This window comes from Pogonomyrmex barbatus, unplaced genomic scaffold, assembly GCF_055798465.1.
Source record: "Pogonomyrmex barbatus isolate J1 unplaced genomic scaffold, ASM5579846v1 scaffold16, whole genome shotgun sequence".
Lineage (NCBI taxonomy): Eukaryota > Metazoa > Arthropoda > Insecta > Hymenoptera > Formicidae > Pogonomyrmex > Pogonomyrmex barbatus.
The window spans coordinates 2,870,853-2,894,529 of NW_028297112.1; the positions used below are offsets into that span (position 1 = coordinate 2,870,853).

Sequence of the window (23,677 nt, forward strand, 5' to 3'; positions counted from 1 at the left end):
ATATTTAATATTACATTTCATTTTTTATTGTTATTTAAAATTATATATATTTATAAAATAAGTTCTTTGATTATAATTCTAAATCTTTTTAATGATTTCCGATTATGTTTAAATTTGTCATTTTCTTTGACTATTTTGCCTATAGTAAATGGGTGACTGGCAATTTGCGCCAAGCATAATAATTGTTTAGCCGCTTCTTAGAATACGCCCACGTTATCTCAAATCCATTAACGATCGGTATGACGCTCGTTAACTGCGTTGGCGACAGAAAGTCGATAGTTAATTACGCAAATGAAGGGATCTCGTTAACAGCCACGGCGAACACGACTACGATAGATCGTTAAGTAACGTGCCCACCTATTGGATCGCCGTTGAAAGTGCATAGATCACTGCATGTGAATCCTTGATGCATCCCTCTTTAAATCTCGAATGCAATCGCATTAGATTGCGTTTGGCTTTTAAATCGGGTAATAACTTTCATCCTTTTATCCACAACGTTTTCACGAACGCTTATGGAATGACTGTTCGAAAGCGAAATACAATCTGATGTAATATCGAAGTGCAGTTTACACTTGCTATTAATTGGATTTTATCTATCATTCTTCAATAAATTTTTAATTTTTAAATAAGAAAAAAGATTGCGCAGAAATATGTTTGGACTTTGTGATTTCAGAAAATTACATTCCTTCTTTTAAAGATTTTATTTTTATTTTCTAATCTTGGCACTTATACTTTCTAATGCATTTTTAATTGAAAATATTAGCACAATATATTTAACATTAAATATTCAAATTTTGATAAAATTATTCATTCTCACTTTGATTTTTATATTTTCTAAGAACGAAGAACAAAAACTTGAAAAAAAATAACGATTTTTCTAAAACAATAAAATTGTTGTCTGAAGATTAGTTTAATTAATAAAAATTAAAATAGCTTATGCATTATTTGAATATTTAAATAACAAATTAATGTTGATTAGGCATTACGTAAGTTCATTACATAATCGATTGATAGGCGATAGGTAATTGTATCAGATTTAATGGCTAATTAAATGTGGCATATGACATGTGTCACGTGCAGGTGACAGGCCATGAGACGTCACGAAATTATCGTCGGTACTCTCGCGAAAACGACAGAGCCAAAGAAAGGTAGCGTCAAGTCGGGAATGCACGGTAAAGATGAAGAGTCGGCGTGAATGGAATATTTTGGGTCACGACATACCGAGAAACGATCCATTCACTGCGACAGGCGACAATTATGATTCCTTACGTGAATATAATTATTCGCGCTGTGAGTGCGGTTCGCCTCAATTAATTGCTCTTCGCTGAGCAATTGCTGGATGATGAGCAGCGACATTTTCTCGATGCAGCTAACTGCAACGATTAAAAGAGGGATGAAAGGAATACTTCTATTCAGCTATCGAGCTAAGTTCTCACGTTGATGCTATCTCGCGTTATTATCGTGGAAGAAATTACGAATGTGAGAATACACAAGAACCCGAAATTGTTTTAAGGAATTAAATTGAAGAGTTTTATTCCTGAACTCTTTATTTACAGATTTTGGCATTTTATTTTATTATTATTATAACATCGAAATATAAATCTAAAGAATTCGATATCAAGTTTATCAAATGATTCTCTCAAGTAAATTTGTAAGAGAGAGAAAGAAAGAGAAAGTGAGTTTATCATAATACCTATCTTAATTTTATCAGATTCTTATACGTTTCAATTAGAAAACTTTCGCGTCCGATATAATTTAATTAAATTTTATGGTGCGAATTGAGCTAAAAGTTCCATCTAATTTCTTCGTTATTAAATTTTAATTAATAATTGTATTTACTGAGGAATCTGAATTCAGCATAGCACTTAAGAGGAAAATTTTACTTTAAAGATTGAGACATAAGAATGAAAGGAAGAAGCTTTCTTTTCTATAATTTCTATTTTCACGGTATGAAAAACTTAAACCAACAATTAACAACAATAATAGTTATCTTTCTGTTATCTCTAATTTTCTTTTTATTTTACATTCTTCACTACTGAGATAATATTATTAAATGCAATAACATGTAATCTATAACATAAAATATCATAAAATGTTTTTTATATTGTTTTGTATCTTGATTATAAAATAATAATTATGTATTTTTTTTTAAATCAAAAGCGATAAAAAAAATTCTTATTTTTCTCTACGGATTCTTTTTCAGAAATTACTTATAATTTTTTATTTTGCGATCGTGACATATATTTAGAATGAATTGATTATTTAGATCGCTTTACAGTGATCTAATAATCAATTATTCGCCTTTAATTATTCAGAATTATATTTAAAATGATTTAATTAGTTACTTGGTAATAATTATTGATGATAATTTAATTATTTGCTCAAAAGTTATCTTTACTCTCGTCATTTATTCACATCATTATTATTGCTTATGGAATAATATAAATAATGGATTATTCTTTTATTATTCTTTTATTATTCTAAACGAGATGTATATAAATTGCAGCAAAAAATAATTTGAATTTTTAAAATTATTTTAGTATTTGTATATTGTTTATTAGATATATAAATATTTTTTATTCTAAGTGTACATTTTACAAATTTTGCCTTTGTCACTCTTGATTTCATTTGTTTTATTGCATTTTATTTCTGTATTGCAGTATTGTGACTGTTGATCTCTCTCTACGCTGAGGAAATTTGTGATCGCTGCATGTAGATCTTCAAATAAAAAAACTTGTGCAAGGATGACTCGGATAATTTTATAACAAGAACAAGCAATTGTAATATAATTGAAAGGTACTGAGATAAAACACAAGTATAAATGACGAACTTTAGTCTTATAAAGTCTTATAACACTGATAAATTTTAACATATATAAGTAAACATTTCACGGCACCTTGTACACTCATATTTATTTAAGCAATATTTCATACACTTCTTTCGATCGTTAGTCTTAAAGTATATTTATAATTTATAATTTAATTCGTACTTTACATTTTTAAAGATACTAAATGTTATTTAATTAGAATAATTACACAAGTTTATTTAAATTTTGAGATAGATTCTTGTTTTATATAAATTTGTATATTTTTATTGTACTCTAACTCTTAAATCTTTATGTTAATCTTTACAATTAATAGTTACATTTTCTACCCAAAGTTATAGACGTTTTGAATTTACTTAAGCAGTCATATATAATTACGTTATAAGTTGAGAAACACTGACATAAATAAACTCAATTTATTAGTAGACCAGATAGTAGTGGTCTGCAGTAGTAATACTCCGTTATGTGTCAGACAATACGCGTCATTAACTCACCGCAAAACTGTTAAATTTAGTTACTAGATAGAACAGATATTAATTTTATTAATTTTATTAATGATATTATTTTATTAATTTTATTAATGATATTATTTTATTAATTTTATTAATGATATTATTTTTAATAGCAATCTTTTTCACATTGTTATTTCTTTATTTTTAAAAAATATTTTTTAATAATTTTAATTTCTAAGTTTTCCTTTTAATTAAATATTTCTTTCTAATCTTATTATTAGAAGTGATACAAACATCTCTTGATTAAATATTAAAAATTTTATGTAAAATGACAGTATGAGAAATATGTATATAGTCATAACGCATATTTTTTTATATATTAATTAGGTGGAAATATAATTATTATAAATCTAATTTCTAAGTTTCTAATTTTGGTATATCATTATAAATACGGACATGATAAAGGTGAGTAATTCGTATATATTTAGCTAATTAAAATATTGCAAATCTAAAATTAGATCTAAAAGTAGAAAGTTTTGCTAAAATATATTATTTCTTATCTTAATAAAATTTCAATACAATTATATATTATGATTTTTTAATAAAATATGAATAATATAAATTAATCGATATGTCTACAAAAGATAAAAGATACATTAAATATTTCTGACATGTCTTATTTATTTAGCTAAACTTTTCATAAGGTAGTTTTAATAATTTGTTATATTATTTTACTGTGTCTTGTAATTTGAACACAGATTGGTTTATTTTCTTTTTATCACAATCTATTAGATTATGCTTAATAAACTGGCGAATTTAATTCTGCTTTTACTAAATTCTTTTATTGTGCCATATGATATTATGCAAGATATTTTTCGTTAGCTTGTTTTAACAAATTTATTACCGCATCTCTCGTTGTATTTTTTTCATTAATAATTTGTAAAAGCATATTCGACTCTCGTCGGTCGGGCATGCGTCTTGCCGAGTTACATTACAGGAAGGTGCTCCAATAGACGACATTAAGAATGAAGAACGAGAAAGGGAAGAAGAATCTGGAAACCTTGTCGATGTAAATGGCGGTGGCTCGTCCTTGGCAGCAATGCTCATACTGAACCATTGGTGGCCTCGTTGGACTTCTATTTCTTTCAGCGTCCGGTCTCATCGGTGTCTATGAAAAATGAATAAAAATACATCACGCAAAATAACTTGAACATAATAAAGAAAATTATTCTGTGGATTCAATTTATTTCTTCTCTTTTCATTATTTTATTAAGATTGCATTGTGAGGTAAGTAAATTTATATTTACCTGCAGTGATTAATTACTAGATAAAGAACATAATAATATACACATCAGTTTGTAATAATTAACATATCTGGTATATAAAAACTAATTCGATTTGTTAAATTAAATAAGAATTTTTATTGTTTTTAAACAAATAAGATTCATATTTTTCAATTTTATACGTATTATATTTTTATAGATATTTGTGTAATGCAATAAATATTTATTATAATTTAATGTAAAGAAATAATTGTATGCTTTTGACAAAATTTAAAATAACATAAGATTTCTACTCGCTTATGTTGACAACAAAAATATGTTGACAAATTAGAGACAAGAGATAATTACAAAATCATAATTACAAAAATTGTACTTAATTGCGTGAAACATAACTTTTGCTTACCAACTATTAAAGAAAGACGATATTTATTTCGCGCACCAACGTTTTATCGTTGTAAAGCAAGCAAGAGCAAATACCGCAAGTACGAGCAAATATTACGTGCGATGGATGTAATGAAAACGGGATGCGTTCTATGTGTAGTACGCGGCAAACTGCAAAGTCTGTGTAAACTACACGGAAGAAAGGAGAAAATAAATATTTCTCTGCGAATCGAGTGTGGGACGAATGCATGCAATAAAATCAAACTTTAGAACTTGTTCAAGAGCAAGTGATTGTGCTTCAAGTAGCAGTACTTTGTCATACTTTCCGCCGTCGAGGGTTTTTATTGTATAACACTCGAATTTAGAAATGAACGTTTCTTCAGAAACCGATCATATAAATTTTCACGAGGTCAGTTCTTTATTTGGAAAAAGAATGATTATAAAAGAAAGCGTAGCGCAAAATTAAAAAAATTTTCCGTGTTGTAAAACTGCACAGGCACGTAATATTTTCTCTCTTTTTTGTCAAACAACGTGACATAATTTTATTATGCGTTCCAATAACTTTCACGATCTCACGAATGTCGATATTCATAACGGTCACGGTTTACAATGCAGTGTCTTTTATTTCTTGGTATTTTTGTTCAATTGAACGATATCGCAGATAGGGCTCGAAATCGAATTATTCATTCGCCGTAAATATCGCGTTGTGCTTTTCTCCGTTTACCTTAAAATCGTCGATGGCCTCGCGAAGATCCTCGTCCGAGTATCCTTTCATAGCTTTCGTGGCGACTGGCCCCATATAGTTATTCACTACTGCAAATTCCATGAGAGAGAGAAAGACGAACACGCTGCACGAAGACATCCACACGTCGATCGCCTTTACGTACGAGACCGGCGGCAGAGATTGCTGAGATTGCGTGTTCTGAGTGGCTGTAAGAGAGATATTAATCCTCAATTCTCTCTCTTACATGCGCAGTTACGTATACAATTGATGTAGTTAGCGTCTATCCCTATAAATCCATGTTGAATAACAGTGGCCTAATTATTGTCATTTTTGTTATAAATTTGATTTTATTTTATTTTAATTCCATTTTATTTTTATATATAAATATCGAGATTATTAATTTAAATATAGAATATTATGATATTTGTTTTTATAATCTTTTTTTGTAATTGTAGATTTAAATTAGTATAAATAAGTTTCAAATATAAGCTATTAATAATTTCAAATATAAATATAATTAGAATACTTATTTGTCATCAAAGCATTTTTCATTATTATTGCATAAAAAAATTATTGTTATCAGCTTTCAATTATTTATATTATATGATGATTTTTATTTTTTTGTTCTCGAAACGAAAATCGGAATGTATTGCAGATAATTTCATTTTAGTTTACAATATGTGGAAAATCGAGGAAAATTAACTAACAGTTTTGCTGAAACAAAAGATTTGTTAAACCATTTGGTCTTAGTAAATTACAATTTAGTTGAAATTTATGCCGTCGTTATATCTGGACAAAGCGCTTTATCGTGATCGCAAATATCATGAATAGTTATATCACGAGCAATGGGAGGAGAGATGGCCTAACCGAGGGTCAGTAGTGACGTCACACCAAGGGTGACCCGTGCTGGGATGGCTTCCGGTTTGATCCAGAAGGCGATCCAGGACATGACGACGATCAGAGCGGATGGGATGTACGTGTGGAACAGATGATAACCCAGTCTCCGGCGCAGATTGAAGACAATCTGTATGCACGTGAAGTTTCCGGTCGAGTATTCGATCGTGCAGTCCGTCGTGTAGTTGTTCGATATGTCGAGTTGCGGCAGCTCGATTTCCGGATTAACTACAAGGGGATCCGTCATGTTCCATAGGAATATTAGGTCTTGAGTCGTGTGCGAAACTGAAAAAAAAAATAATAATAATACTTAATAAATATTTGAATAATACTTAAGGAAAAGATAATAAATAATAATATTATAATATAAATAACTGCAAGATTATATAAATAAACGAGCCTTAATATTTTTACATAAAATATGAATATAAATATACTTGATATAAGTAATTTTTTCGAAATGATAAAAATTACAGATGCAGACAGTAATGCAGCAACTAATGAATATTAATATATGCCTTTTTTTATATTATAGATAGGAAAAATGTTATGTTATCTATATGAGTTTGCAGAATATAACGTTGCAATTATTATACATAATTTATAAACCAATATCTATGATACTTACGGCTTTCGATCATCATCGAGCAAATTTGAGTGTCATGAGGATAGGACTCGAATTTCATTGCGCATGAGAGCACCAATGTCAATCTAAAACGAATATTGCCTTTCTTTTGATACAACTCACTAATCAAATTACATTTCAATTTCTAATACGAATATATATCACTTGAGCTATTTTCGCTGTGACAAACAATATTGAAGCTTTTCTATCTTTTTATTTCCGACGAAACATGCGCTCAGAACAAGGGAAACTAAACTCGTATTATTTTATTGGCAATAAAACTTGACAAACCGGTGACTACTCGTTCAGCCAACATGTAGATTAAAATCGCCAGGAGATAGAAATAAATACAGCCAAGGTAGCCATAAACGAAAACGACGTATATCAATATTATGAAATATTTGAATATATTTCATACTAAGGTTTGTCATCAGCTTTTCAATTGTTCATTTGTATCAAGCTTTCAATTGTTCAGTTTAAAACATTCTGATACTTGAATTAATCATAAAACTTGCCATATATATTGTAAAAATATCTCATTGAAAAACTACAAAGAAATTTACAAAGAAATTTATGAAATATCAAAAGCAATGTATACATCTGTCACTCGAGCAATTGAAATTCCAGTTAATAGCACCTTTTTTATCAAGACGCTAAGTTATAATAAATTGACCAAAACTTAATTTTTCTTCAAATTCTGATATGTAGTATCGGTATTTTAGTGTGATAATGTTTCGTGTGATTTTAGTTTCGATGAATTTGATAATAGTGTGATAGTAGTTTCGTTCATATATTTTAATAAGAAAGATGAAAAAAAGCTAATAAATTTCTCAAGGCATTATGGCGATTTTTCTTAAGTTACGTATGTGTAGTGTTAGTTGTAATATGCTGGTTATCTTTTGTAATAGAACAAATAGAACTTAATTTATTAATTATCATTATTTGATTATCAAGAATTAATAATTGTTAATTAAATATAATTGTTTAATTAAACGTATTAATTTATTTATAACACGTTTTTCTATAAATAAATAAAATTCAAATAGCTATATTTATTATTGAATGCTCATCAATAATGTTTTACAGAAATTTTGTTCAAATTTATAGACTTACTTGGACATGTAAAGCAACGTCTTATCGTGATATAACCAGAGATAATGGTTTGGTATCGACATCTCATGGAAAGTAACTTTCTTCGCATTTTTGAAGAAGCAATCGGGTCTCCAGATATTGTGCAACCAATCTACGTCAAGTATTCGGTACTCCTCGGACATGTTTTCTGGTAGCCGCAGTCTAGAGTCCCGCCAACTCTGAGCGAGAAATATGTCGGCCACGTACGTCTGTCGCCGTGGAAAAATAACGTCAACAGATGCCGCGTTTCATATGCGACCGTATGCAGATGACATAATTATTCTCCTCTTCATATGAAAATAAAAGGTCCTTTAACTTGCACACTTTACAGATTACATCTCCATCATAAATTTTAAATCCACAAAATGTTTGAACAGTAATTTGCAAAATTTTGGAATTACGCTTGGATAATATTTAACACAAGCTCAATATGTTTTTGTTAATTATAACGACGATAGAAAATTTATTCATAAAATAAATAATTTACTTAACCGTTTGGCCGTTTTTTTTTTTTAATGTAAAGCAATTTTATGTTATATTCATGTAGCATAATATATATTTCGATTTATTAAATATGAAAAAAGTAGCCTAGTAAAGTTTAAAATAGAAGTAACGAACGTGTAATATTTCGGCAGAATATTCTCGGGTAAACGAATTTTCCGGTGTGTTACTTATATCTCTCTTGCTCACCATCGATTCCTCATTTATCGAGTCCAGGCTGAGCACTGTCACGTGAAAATAAACGATAGTGGGTTGCCCAAGGAATTTCGGTGCTCTGTGCTTATCATACTGCTTCGGATTCAAAGGCAGGATGTCTCTCAGCGACAAGGAGGTTTCCTTTTTTCCATACTCATCAAAGTCCAGTTCTCTGAAGTATCAAAAGTACATACACTGTTGTACACTTAAATATGTTATCTTTAATATATATCACATTAAAATTTTGTATTCTCACAAAAATAACGAACTGAGTTGTAATTAGAGTTGGAATAATTACAACAAAAAAAAAAAAGAAGAGTCTAATGCAATTACAATTTGCAGTTTTGATCTTAACGCTTAAATAATAGGTTGACAGCGATATTGCTGGTACAGCGATTTTTATCGCAGCATCGATAATGCTCATAAATTATTCACAGATCACAAGAACTGAGCGGTCTGTTGGCTTATTACAGAGTTTCATTATTACAGAGTGGATGCTATTTTTCTCAACTGGACCGGCCATGTCGATATCACAATTGCTAACCGTATGACTTTCTTTGTTCAATTGGAATGTGATTGCAACTATTGACTGAGCAACAACTGCATCGAGAAATACAGTTTATATAGGCACAATATACTCGTTATTAAATTACAACGCGTTTATAATCTGTACATGTCAACATTATACAGTATAATATATGATGCAATTTATGATGTAATAAATATCATGTAAGTATAATAAAATCTACTGGTATGCTTGTATATTTTATACGAGAATTTTGCTATTATTTACACTTAAATAATTTATCTGTCTTTTCTCTCACGGTTATTATTGAAAAGCTATTATATTTATGTATATAATTATTACATAATTCTTCTGTCAAAGTCTTGGAATTTTTGAAATATAAAATTGTAATTTAAGCAAGATGAAGATATAGACGCATAACATTATTTTTATTGAAATTGTTAATCTTGAAATTATGTAATACTTAAACTCTTTCATTTCAGTAAAGAAAGTATAAGTGGTATACTCACGGAAAATGCGAAGTAGTCATGTCAAATAGGATGTACAAGTAGCAGCATATGATGAGTAGAGAGTACTTCGTCATTCCTGAGAAGCGGGAGCAGGGAGTGAAGAAAGTGATATGATGTCCCAAAGAAAGAGCAGGGCATGCAATGAAGTATGCAGAGTACGTCATAAAGAATTCATCGACGCAGAGGGATCGATGAGATCGTTTTGAATTCACGAGCATCAAAGATGTCCCTACCTTTCTGTGAGCGGATGCGTTCGTTTCTTCAGTGTCACGCTGTGACGCGTATGAGTCTATTAATATTTTAAAATGATTGTAAAATTAATCATAACTTGACTGACTATATAAGAGCCTTGTATGTTTGTATTCATATGTTGACAAATAAGAATAATCTATCATCATATCTTCAAGACATGTTCAAGACATATCTTCAATATGTCTTTACCTTATACAAGTTATAAAGTTATAAATAATATTTGTATTTATTGTAAATGGATATCTACTGGTAATTTAAATACATGTGATTCGGTGTAATATAAAATAATTTTGCTATATAATAAATTAATAAATTAATGGAAGATTTAATCTAGATTCATACTTAGAAAATTTTATATTGTTTGGAATTATTGGAATTTTTTGTTTTCTTATTAATACACAATTTAGCATATTTTACAGACTATTTCCTGTGGTTCATTTATTTTTAAATTTTCGTGCTTTTTTATACAACGGTTTTCCGATCCAATTTTCCACTCACCAATCAACTGCACATTCTATAATTTGGAAATCCGGCGAATGCACTCGACAAAGATCGAACGGAAGTTGTTAACTGCTCGCCCGAACATCGGTTCCTTACAGATTAATGAACATTTGAATTACATCCAAACGTTATGTCTCACGAATAAAACCATTGACAATAAAACCATTGGACATTGAAAATCTTGTGTCACGTTATTGATATTAATTATCGATTGCGATCTACGTGAATCTATTGAATCAACAGAAATCATTTTTATCCAAAATTATTTTTAATAATGTACTGAATACTTCAATTAATACACTCGTTTTGAAATTTCTTAATGAGCTTTATCTATTTTTTATTAATATAACATTCTATAATTAAATTTAAGATTTATATTTGTAAAATTAGAAATTAATTCAAATCAAATTTGTTTAAAGAAATTCTATTGACGAATACATAACCGCACAGTTAAAAACACAAGTTGATTTTTAAGTTGTTTTAAATCAGCTCTTTTTTTAAGAACAAAATTAAAATTGAATAATAAGAAAGCATATTTATAATTGTAAGATAATACATAATTAAAAATTAATTTTACATAAATATAGTTTTCAAAAATAATGGATCATGAAATGTTTAAAGTGTATTGGATAAGCACACAGAAACATCATAATTGAAATAAATTTAAAAGATTAAAGAATCTGTCATCAAGAAGTATCTAAGAAAAACAAATTATTTTTTCAATTTTGTAAGATATTCTTTAAAAATTATAAATAAGATTACAAATCTCTGTACTTTGACTGAAGTTTTCTCTTGCGATTTTTGATAAAACACGTTGAAAAGATTGCCAATAGCTCAATGGCGTTCGATCCGCGATATCTTTCAACATACAAGGCTGTCTTTATTTTTTTCAATCACGATCTCCGAAGATGCCAAACAAACTTTGGAAACGTGGATTTTATCACGCGTCCAACACTTCAGGCTTATCATACGGAAACTGGCCATATCGTTGCACTTTCTTTACCGTTGTCTGTAAACCACCCCTCGCTTGGTAGTCTCTAAGCCAATTTACCTATCGACAAACTGATTAAGCCCTACTCTCTTTCATCTACAATATTGTGTAACAACTAAGCATGTGGATCTAAATTTACAGATTTTGTAATTTTAAAATCAAAAATATAAAAATAAATAAATAATGAGCATTATGCGTGCGTCATTTATTTTCTAACGTTATGTTTTTTAATTAAATATATATCATCCTTATATATATATATATATATATATATATATATCATTCTTTATTTGTGATTTAAAATAATTCCAAAAATTTATATTTTATATTTTATTATTTATATTTTATATGACGTATTCAAATAAAATTTAACAAATAAATGTTTAAAAAAATACAGACCTGTATACATTAAATTTATCGGCGAAATAATTTGTTAAAAGATCCATTCTCGCTATCTCGTGGCAGACATTCAGTTTAACTAATGTGGAAAATTATTGAAATTAATTTTTTGTTTGTCCGTTGTTAATTAGAACTGTAGAATAATTAATTATTATTTTAATGAAAATAATACAAAATTCACAAATATTTTGAAAAGTATATATTTTTTTAATATATTAGCAGTCAATAGGAAAGCTAGTCACTCTTATTGGAAGCTGCTAACTAAGCATTTTAAGTTGTATTATCAGTAATAAAATTTAGGAAGAAAAAAATTAAAATTAAATTATGTGATATTTTAACTTCTATACAAATATGAAAAAAATAACTGTTTAAATTTCCATTTATTTTAATTATCAACAAATGAGAAAATTAAGCTTCATTGATAAACCAAGCTTTACTTGGTACTTCCTAAATGGAATACGAGAGGCCACTTCTTATACATGCTTTGAAATCAATAATCATATAAATGTATAAAAATATAAGTTATATAAATATATTTCTGATGCTTATGTTTTTATAAGAAAAAAATTAAAAAAATTAATTACTAACCTCCTCTAACAATTAATAAGTTTCCAACAATAGTATAACAATTATTTAATATTGTTTAAAAACTTTTTCAAAAAAATTTATTATAAATAATATTTAGTAATATAATTAATAAATTATATCAATTTCAAGAATTATATAATTAAATTAAATTAAACTAATACAATATAACATGTACTACATTATATTCAAGGAAGATATTTAAAAAGAAATAGAGATATTCTTTTAACTTAAATAGAAAAGAATGGTTGGTTATATACTTTTATATATAAATAAATGAACGACAGCTCCAGTGGACAGGATTTTCCTGCATATTTATATCAGATCGTACATTATTTCCAAGATAGCTCTTGGAAGCTGCGCACCACTGCGCGATCGAGCCGTTTCACGAACTCTCGTTTCCTGTCGCGAGAAAAAGCGTCGAAAAAATTGAATCAATGCGAAACTAGAATAGAAATCCAGAGATTGGCTGGCCTTTTCTACAAGGCCTTGATATGTTCAATTGGAACCATCATATTTATTCTCGGCTTCGAGCAGTTAAAATTAACATTTAACTCCATGCGTCTTTTAATGTTTGTAGATATCTGATATAAGAAAATGTTAGATCAATTCATCAAAGCATTGTAAAATTCAAAATAATCATAGTTAACATTTATATCTAATGTAGAACATAAAAAAAAGAACATAATGTACATTCATTTTATATGTTAAATTAATCAGATTTGTTTTATAATTTACTTCAATAATAAATTTTGCTATTATTATTTTGCTATTATTAGCTATTGTTATTTAGCATAACAACTTAAATAGTAACGCAAGAAATTAATTAATTTCAATAAATAATAAATAATTGGATAACCATTACAATTTCGGCGATTTGCTTGTCTTTCTGTTCCTTTCTTGCAAAATATTTGAAACTATGTCTGGTATAATCGATTCCGCGGGTCTTCGTACTTCGCAATTGCCTAATAACTAAATTAATTGATACATTTGTTTTAACATCTTAATAAGATTTAAATATTAACTGTATTATTGCAACACGAATCTCGAAGCACAAGGCTGGAAGAGAATGATCGTTGGATACGACATAATTGACGGTTACAGATTGTTCTATTTGTTTGCATTATAAAATTGCAGAACTTTAAGCCTTTATGCATCTAAATTGTTAATTTTGAAATAAATGTGTTATTAAAATGTTGAAAATTAGATATAAGTTGTTAGTTTTACAATACTAATACATGATCGTAAATGTTATGAATATTATGAAATGTTTTTCAAGAGGATTGCACATGATTCATTAAACTTTTTATTAAAATATGTATAAAGATAATTATCTTTTCATTAATTTTTTAATTAATATAGTTAATATTAAAATATGTATCAATAATTTAATTAAAATATATAATAATTTATTACATTATTACTTATATAATAATTCATTATATATTTTAATTAAGTTTGTATTTTTGCATATTACTTGAAATGCAATAACATTGTGCATTTCATACTTGACTAACATTGACGCATATGGCTTAAAGACATACTCAGTAAGAGTTCTGTAATTTAGTAATACTTGTGATAATATAATAATACTTATTGTAAATTTTTATACGTATTGCGTTTGACGCACCTTTTCTTCTTTCTTTTAATTGTATTTCTTTAATAATGCTACATTAAATAACAAAATTGTTCTATAAAATTTCAATGGACAACATCATTTTTAGAACATTGTAACAGGAGATGGTGAGTATTTACTTCTACGTATTAAAAGAATCACCTTTGTAAAATTATCTTTGAATTTCTCCTCTATCTTTCTTATAGAACTTATGATGCTTCTCCAATTCATTTTAAATTCGTCCAACTCGTCAAAGTTATTACAATCATTATTACAATCATTAAGTTTCGGAAATCTCGTATAAAAGGAACTGTAAAATTCTTATACTTTAAAACCACTTGGTGGTATAACAATTTAACATAAAATTTACTTCCTTAAATAAATGAAGAAATATTTGTATTTAATTAAGGACATTTCTTCATTAATCTAATGGTACGCAATCTTAGAAATATGATATACACAACTCGAATACAATCGAGCGCAGTTTCATAAATAATCGTATTTTATTGATTCTAAAATTAATTCGTATTTGAATTTTTTTAATTGTAATTATTTTCATTCAAACCAATCTCTTTCTAATCTCTCTTGTATACTTTTGGAAGTAATATCAGATCGCGATGACTAATGAGAAATTTGCAAATACCCAAATTCTCACAGAAGATTTCATTCAGCTCTTAAATCGGTTCGATCGATCAGTAAATTCATGCAATAGTACAATATGATATGCGAGGAAGTTAGAATTTATACGACTTGTACGAAGACCCACGTCCACAACTTGTCTGGAAGAATTAATACCGCAAAAGTTGCTTTATAATCACGTTATTACTTTATTAGAGATTTCGCTTGAGAGAATATACTGTAAACTCTAATGTTAGATTATTCTGGATACATAGAAGTAATTTGTAATGAAATTTTTGATACACCAAAGCTAAAGCAATACCGATTTTATTAATTAACAACAATTTAATTTCTAAAAAGTTAAAGTTTCTTGATTCATGTAAATATTTAAAATTAAAATTTAAGTAATAAGTTTTGTAATTTAACAGTAGACTATTACTTCTTTATTGTCACATAAATTATTACTCAAAATGTGATTACAAGTAATAATTTAATGCTTGTAAAACTAAATATATCACATTAGCCTGTAAGCTTAAGCCTGTAATCAAGCAAAATGTAATATAAACTTTATGCGGAAGCAAGAGGCGGCTAAGTTTGAGAAAGATGGAAGTTTCTCTCTCAAGCGAGATCGTCGTATCAGTCACATCGTTATACAAAGTAACATCGCGGTCACAAAGCAAACTCTTTACAGTAACGCATGCCCTCCGACGCATCGGCTACACACACTCACACACACGTATGCGATCTCGCATGCATGCATAATTATTGCATCGCCGTCGCGTCGTTTTTTACAGTTAAGCAGTCACCCTCACGTTCACACGAAGCACGGAAGTTAATCGTGACAATATAAAAAAATATCAAAGTGCAAAAAATAAAAAATTATTCAAATCTCAATTATAAAAAATTTATTTTGTAAAACAAAAAGACTTTATTGTATCTTTTCTTTTTAATTAAAAAGACACATTTCTGTTCTGTGGCAAATTATGTCAATAAAATCCCCAAATGTTATCATTTCTGAGTTGCATCAGAATGTGTTATTCAGAACGTATCAAAACGTAGCAAAACATCATCTCGTTATTTATATTTGAGACCCATAGAAATGATTTTCTAGCGAGATGAATGTCATTATCGTTGACCGCTGAAATCGCGATTTCTCGACGTGCACGTGTATCTAATGCGCAATATGTTACGGAGAGTAATTAGGCCGCGTGTAGTCCCGACTTTGGTGTCGGATATTTGATTATCTTCAGCTGGATCATATGAGATGGCCACGAATAGATACACGCGCAGCCCTTAGCGTACATTAATGTTGATTACGCACATACATTCTGTATGAACTAAATATTCATTAAGAAAAGTAAGTTGTCTTAGCAAGATGTCTAAGGGACATCTCGTAAAACGTGATTCATCCTGCAGAATATGAGGAAAAAGGTAAAATTAAAAAATTCAAGAAAGAAGAACAGAATAAATTAAAAAAATAGAGAGACAGAAATGTAAAAAATATAATTTGTTAATATAAAAAATTTTGTATATCGTATAATTTAATAAATAATATCAAACTCTGCATATACAAAAAGATTTCGTAGTAAAATAGAATTTGTTAGTGATGACTAAGTGTTAAGTGATGACTAAAATGTTGATATATATATATATATATATATATATATATGAGACATCATTCTGTTCAATATCCGTGCTTCGTGGAAGAAAGTTGCATGCATCGAATGCAGCAGTATTAAAGCTACTCGTCGTCTTAGCGAACAGTGCGTCAAAAGTATCTTGCCAGTGATTAGTAATTGAGCGTAATGGTTCTTATCGGCTGATTCGTGCGTCTATAACCGACGATCTAGGATCGTCTAGGGGCATTATATTCGCGCAGTTATTTACAATTCTGTTGCAGCAACCGTCTTCGAGCAAACTCCGCGAGTTATTCCACTTTTTGGAACGTGTCGATCAAGGCTGAATATAGGTCTCTCTCGAAAAATTAGACGACGGTGAAATTTAGTTCAAACCACGGCGCGATTTTGAATGCGCGATTAATTAATTATTAATTAAAATATGGATACGATTAAATGTGCGGAATTAATTGATGTGACATTTCCATAGAATATAATTAATGAAAATACGCAATTAAAATACAACGAATTAATACGGGGTATTAAATTAACGAACGCATAATTCGGTGCAATAAAATATGCAATTTGCATTTCTACCAAATATCATATTAAATTAATTGAATTGAATCCTCGTTACATTTTTTATACACGGGCATTATAATCGCGCATGCACCTTAATTAGGTTTATATTTATAATGTGGTAATCAATGACCGAAGTTCGAGACGTTTTCCGCATATTTCGGATATCATATTTTTATCATATTTTCGCAGATCGTCAATTATTCAACCTTAATTCACACTTCTTGCGAGGTCCTCACATTTGGTCCACGTCTTCGAGATCGATCGAGTTTATCGTATAAGGATTTACTTTTTAATCAATCGTCCCCGAAGAGTCCACTTCGCTGCCGTTGAAACGATTAGCTTTGCCACTTTCTAACTAATCAACATATATTATATCTTGGCTACGTGCGCGTATGTATAACGTGACATTAACATCTTCTGTCCTCTTGAGCGACTGCCCGCGATTCATGAATTTTATACATTATTGCTTTTCCACATTGTGTACGCACAATCGGCCTCGCGCTTTTTCTCGTTACTAATTATAATTTAAATTTAATTAAATTTAATTTGTCACTATTTAACAGAATCTTTTCTTTAAATAATACTTGCTAATTATAATTAACAAGCTCTCTCTTTCAAAAATAAATTAGAATTGTCTCAGTTATGTATCTGATTTCATTCTCGTTTCTTCTGTTCATCGTGTATCAATTTCCATATGTTCTACGCATATCGTAAAATTTATGATAAAAAATTAAAAAAAAAATACATTAATTTTTAAATTAAATTTTAAACAAAGTATTGTTGCGAGTATAAATATGCGTGATTAGATGTAGCGCAGCTAAAATAAGAGAAAATTAATCTAAAGAATCGATTATAATGTTTGTCGTCTGACGGAATTTCATCGGAATAATTAAATTACGATATGTATAATAATGAATTAAATTATAGTACAGAATAATTATCGTTAAATCAGAACACGAAAGAACAAAATATTGATATTCACGCGATTATAATCGCTGTATAATCCGCTGTAATAATATCATTTATATTATCATTATTTTATTTGATATAATTCAGAGGGAAGGGGCGCGGGGAATGATTGGCACGCACAAACGTACTCTCGCATTTCACGCAGGACTCACACGCATACAAGGCGGTAGTTACACTCGCGCCTAGATCAACGAATGTCACCTAATTGAATTACCGTATTACAACTTGTTGTCTAATTCGCACTTGTCGTCCATGTACAAACAATATGACAGCCAGAACGCGCTGGCTGTCCACCTTTATCTCGCATTATTTATATATATATATATGCACTTACGTAACGTATATTTATAGAGTATATCTTATGCATAGAAGGGCTCTCTATTTATTTGCCGTATTGTTCCTGCCGCTACATTGTCTAGCGAGTTTTCGTTAGTTAACTCCGGCAGCTCCCGGATTCGCCTGAAGCTTTAGCGCAATTATAATCCTCAAGATCCCGTCCAATGGCTTCTCGTCACTTTTGGCTAGTAGAAGTTACTACTAGGATAACACAGTCCTCGTGGTAATTGTTACATTCTGTGTTTCCATCAATGACTGTGTCATATAACCCATATCTATTTTCAGAAATTTCATCTTCCCGTTTATTGATTGTTACTTTAGTTTTGGTAATGGAAATAAAAAAGAAATAATAAATAATAAATCAATTTAAATTCAATTAAAAAAATTTATAAGTATTTTTGAAATATATAAAAATAATAATTAAAAAAGTTATAGAAGTTAAGGTTTGATTAATATTTTCTTTGAGCTAATTGTAAGTAAATAAATAAGCTATTTAATTAAAGATTATTATAAATATTTAAATCGCAAGCAATATATATCATAAAATGGTATTTTTCTTTATAGCACAATTAAATAGATAGAAAGTTAAATTTTAATTATTAAATACTTATATTCAATTCTGCATTTATGATATGCACGATAAATAAAATCCGTATTTGAAATCTAATTAGTTAAAACACTTTCGAAATAAATTAATGGTACAAGATTATCGAGATCCGATATTAATAAGATTGTCTTCTATTCTTAAAACTGAGCTCACGCTTTAGTATCGTTTGGAGAGGAGGGTGGAGTAGTGACGAGTCTGTCACAGCAGGGGATAATTATCGGAATCCCGAGGGTTATTAATCGCCAGTATCGCCGAGATTATGATCGAGCCAGCGGGAGGACTTCCGGCTGAATAATTCCAGCTCGTGAATTTCTGAGTAATTTGTAAATGTCAAGCGTTCGGCCGCCGTTTACAAGTTTTCCGCTTCGTATCCCCCTCTCGTCTTCTGGGCTGACAAATCGACCGTTTATACAGGGTGCCTCCCACAGTCACGAACTATTGACATTGCGCGCCGTAATTACGGAGACGCGATGCGAGGTGCCGCGCCATTTCGCATTGATATGCGCCGTTCTTATCGGCGCCATCGGCTAATAAAATAATCAATGACACGAATGTACGATGGATACAGAAATGATCGAAGAGAACAAAGATACTTACATTGTGAATAATTTATATCTAACAAGGAGAGATATTGTCTTTCTCATATTATAAATGGAAAAAAGATCACACGTCTAGAAAGTTTGATTAACGATACCATTTATATATAATGAGTTGAAAAGTCGATTGTCCGATTTGTATGAATTTTTCTAAATAGTAACAGTAAGGCGATAGTAAATCTACTAAATTCTGAGGCCATTTTGTTTAGCGTAAATTTGATGATTGGACGTCTTGTTTCCAAATGGCTTACAATTCGTTAAGGCACCCCGTACATCTCTAAGAGTGACGATTTGATATTTGGATATGTAAGGTTTGGAAATAAATAAAATAGAGGAAAAGAAGAGAGAGAAATTCGGAAAAATATTCGTCGAAATTGTTTCGGGATACTTCGTATACATGACGCGACTTGAAACTTGAAAACGAGCGGGCCACGATCGATTTTTGCGCTAGACCGTATTTCCAGGCTACCTCTATTACACATCTTTCTTCGCTTATGTCGCTATTAACAATCTACATTTATCTACACACTCGAACCTCTCGCGACGCGTCGCAGACGCATGTGTTTTAGGTTTAGATTTCAACTTTAACAAACACCTAATGGTCCAGTACGGGAGGAGGTTTGCGTTGCTTGGCCGTTAATTATACAATAGATTAGTGCTTAGCCAGACTTTTATACAGACTGCCTCTCGCGATACGATAGATTTATTATACATGCGCCATACTCTCGTTCCAAACGATCGCGAATCGCGTCACCGCTTTTTGCTTTTTTTCGTTTTTCTCGTTATCTAATCTAATATCTTATCGCTAATATTTTATCTGATCTTATTCTTCTTGAGGTCAATTTTGAAAAAAATATAATTTCCGATATCTTTCTTTCTATCTCAGACTTCTTTTTACATTTTCTCAATTAATTTGTTTGCCAAAATCGCATCAAAGCGTAAATTAATACAACTTGCTCGATTTTCATCCATACTAACATTATATTATAATATTAATAATCGTGCAAAACAACAATTTCAACATTTAAATATAGAACGAATAAATTCAAATAAGTACATATAATACTCTTATTCAAACATTTGCGACAAAATGTTTTGTTCCTATTTATTTACGGACTTTTTAATCATTCGCCTTTCTAAGTTCTAATCTTATCTGCCAATCAAGATTAAACTTAGATTAAAAAATTTATTCTAAATATAATTTATACAAATTAGCTAATCTTATTAAAATAAAAATCTTAATTTATTTTCTTTATTATTTTCTAGTTTTTATAAATCATTTATTATTCTATCATCAATTATTTATACATAAATCATCATATAATCAAACATTATCAATATCGTGTACGACTGCCAATTATCAACTTGCGATGTAATTCGTATCCAAGTCACAAGTCGATTACACGTCGATCGTGCAACAATCTTGTCGCGAGACACTTTTGATGGCGAATTTATTAATGATCGAGCGCATAAAAAACGCAATGAGTCGACGATTTCTGCTCGATTTCTACTTGATTTCTGCATTTGACAAATACATTTCATGTCGATCTCGCTTCCGCATCAAGCTCGACTTCAAACTGGCGTCGATCGTCCAGGGCATCATCAATCATCCGTCGCTAACCCTTCGAGTACCAAATAGCACTCTTTCCTATGGAAGATATTATTACAGTGCAACTGCAGTAATCTTCAGTCAAGCAGAGTTATCATGTCCATGGGATGCATTAGCATCTATATTAAATGCTTTCAAAATGTTGGAACATGCAATGAATATTTTATAAAATATCCATGTGAATTTTCTATTTTCTCCAATATATATTCTGAAAATAAAATTAAGTAACCTCGAAATCGACAGTTTAGGTGCAATTTTAAACACGTGCCACATTCTCATTGATTACTAACTTTCATTTATCGTAAAAAGATAGACATAAAGTAAAATACATAATAACGACATAAAAAAATATACGTTACTAGAGAGTATATACTACTAAAACTTTGAAAATAAAATTTCTTAGTTCTCTTCGTCTATGATCTTATTTTGGAAGGAAAATAATTTTACTCGTAATATTAATTATGATAACTATCGCATATGTTTCAAGATTAAGTCTGAAACCATATGAATTGTTACGGTCGAAGAGTTAAGGACGAGATTCGAGGACGCTCCGTCGAGTAACAAAAAAAAAAATATTATTAGATATCAATATTATTTAATAATATCTTTAACGGCGCGGTGAGCAATCCGCGATCGGCGGAAATGGATAGAGATCGCTATTGCAGATCCGCTGATCGATCCCTGCGATCTGCATGGCGATCGAGGGGAAGACGGGAACTCTTCCCTTCGTTGATCTACGCCCTTCAAGGCCACGAGTCCTTTCTCGTCCGGATCGGAATCGTTGCGACAACGTGTACGCGACACGTAGCGATCTTCCGCAAGGGAGACATTCGATACGGATTCTTCGTGGTATCTTGATGTCCCTGTCACGAACCGAAGAGACACGTCGACCCGAAGAGGCCAATTGAGAACAGAATGACAAGGAGCGCTGACGACGATCTGGGGATCGCCGCCTCGCTATTGTACGGCATCTTCACCTCGACCTCGGCCATCTTGAAGATCGAGAGCAGCGGATGCGTGTGCACCTCGTGATGTTTATTGTTGATCTTATCACTAAGATCTTGCATCATCGACGCGCACTCCTCCTGCAAATCGAGCATTTTGATTAGCACAGAATATTCTAAATAAAGGAACAATTCAAAAACAGATTTTATTTTAAAGAAAATTTAACGTGAAATTTTTATGTGAAATTTATAATAAGATGAATTTTTCGGAAATTTTAATACTTATTATAATTAATCTCCTCCATATTGCTCTCTTAATTTCTTCTTTTGAATTAATTTTTATTCAAATTTACAAATATTCTCACACTTTATTTATCTTTCAATATTCTCTTCGTGTAATTTTATATAAAAAACAACTTGTTTAAATAGATGTTATAAACTGAAAAAAATTCAAGTTATTAAACCAGAAGAAAGTTTGTAAATAAAAGCTTTTCCAATAATTTTGTGCTCAATCACTCAGTAATGAAATGTTATACCATCGAAAAATTAAACCGATTAGAACTAATAAAATTTTCTTTTTAGGAACGTTCCGGTCGAAGAATCTGTGGATGAAAGAAGCGGCCAATAGCTCTGATAAACTCCGAGAATCTGTTATATAACGACTAAAATAAATCCCTCGCAAAAGTATAATCCCCACGAAAGCAGGCGCATTTTCCGCTCTTACTATCAATAGTTGTTCCACCAGAATTCGAGTTTCCCTCGAATACGACTTAACGACGTCGAATGTAACCCCTTTCCCTTTATCTTGTAGCTCTTCCCAGACAGAATCCGGTATCGATTTCCATTTTCAACCCTCTCCTGCTGCTCTTCACGTGCGGTCCCTGTTCCTCGTCCCCAAAATTACCCTCGGCTCGTTGAATCTTTAATTTCCGGCGTAGAAGTCCGCGAGGCTGAGAGCGATTTTTGGTGATATCTTTCTAGTGCGCCACGTGGCCCGACCAGATTTCTCGACGCCGGCGTTTCGTTCGCTCGTTTCGCACCGTGCGAGGTTTTCAATGAGATTAAATTCCGTGTGGAAGCTGGAATCTTGCGCGAATAACTTTGCCGTGACGAGCCGGCGTAGCTTCCAGCGTGGAATGAAACTTTCGACGAATTCGACCATGATATCTTCGGTGCTCGGAAAAAGGATGCGATTTGTCTAATTTGAGGTATGTCTTCGCGTATATAATGTATTAAAAATCTACACTTTAAAATTAAATTTGCTATATGCCGCATATCGTAATGCGATCCGTCAATGATAATTTTGTGATGTTGCCTCCCTTCTTGGGAAAAACGCTTAGATTTTTATGATTACGACGACTACTACATTATTTATTTTTTAAACAATTGTATTCTTTTCAAGATGTAAACTT

At 30.4% G+C, this 23,677-nt stretch overlaps 3 protein-coding genes across 8 annotated transcripts in view; 1 reads left to right on the top strand and 2 right to left on the bottom strand.

The window, feature by feature from the left end:
- The window catches only part of Shal (potassium voltage-gated channel protein Shal), a 107,736-nt gene extending 103,218 nt beyond the window's left edge, over positions 1 to 4,518 (top strand). Inside the window, exon 5 of the mRNA XM_089073949.1 lies at positions 2,661 to 4,518. Within this exon, the coding sequence (XP_088930075.1) occupies positions 2,661 to 2,675 (15 nt within the window). The 3' untranslated portion in view covers positions 2,676 to 4,518. The remainder of the gene's footprint in view (positions 1 to 2,660) is intronic.
- Positions 4,268 to 12,017, bottom strand: HisCl1 (Histamine-gated chloride channel subunit 1). 5 transcript variants are annotated; one of them, XM_089073955.1, is made up of 10 exons: positions 11,573 to 12,017; positions 10,796 to 11,026; positions 10,279 to 10,334; positions 10,046 to 10,121; positions 9,005 to 9,182; positions 8,297 to 8,523; positions 7,187 to 7,269; positions 6,532 to 6,843; positions 5,665 to 5,870; positions 4,268 to 4,444 (listed from the first exon to the last, which is right to left on the bottom strand). In XM_089073955.1, exons 4-10 carry the CDS (start codon positions 10,117 to 10,119, stop codon positions 4,268 to 4,270), a joined length of 1,257 nt encoding a protein of 418 aa, XP_088930081.1. In that variant the 5' UTR covers positions 10,120 to 10,121; positions 10,279 to 10,334; positions 10,796 to 11,026; positions 11,573 to 12,017. The 5 variants fall into 5 exon arrangements, with proteins under 5 accessions (XP_088930081.1, XP_088930080.1, XP_088930077.1 ...); XM_089073954.1 differs by having other exon boundaries at positions 10,046 to 10,334; positions 10,796 to 10,889; positions 11,669 to 12,017; XM_089073951.1 differs by having other exon boundaries at positions 10,046 to 10,334.
- A 1,044-nt stretch (positions 12,018 to 13,061) lies between these two features.
- Positions 13,062 to 23,677, bottom strand: part of Gfrl (Glial cell line-derived neurotrophic family receptor-like) — a 264,405-nt gene continuing 253,789 nt past the window's right edge. For both annotated transcript variants that reach the window (XM_089073808.1, XM_025217922.2), the window contains one exon: positions 13,062 to 22,406. In XM_089073808.1, coding sequence (XP_088929934.1) covers positions 22,188 to 22,406 — 219 coding nt within the window. In that variant the 3' untranslated portion in view covers positions 13,062 to 22,187. The remainder of the gene's footprint in view (positions 22,407 to 23,677) is intronic.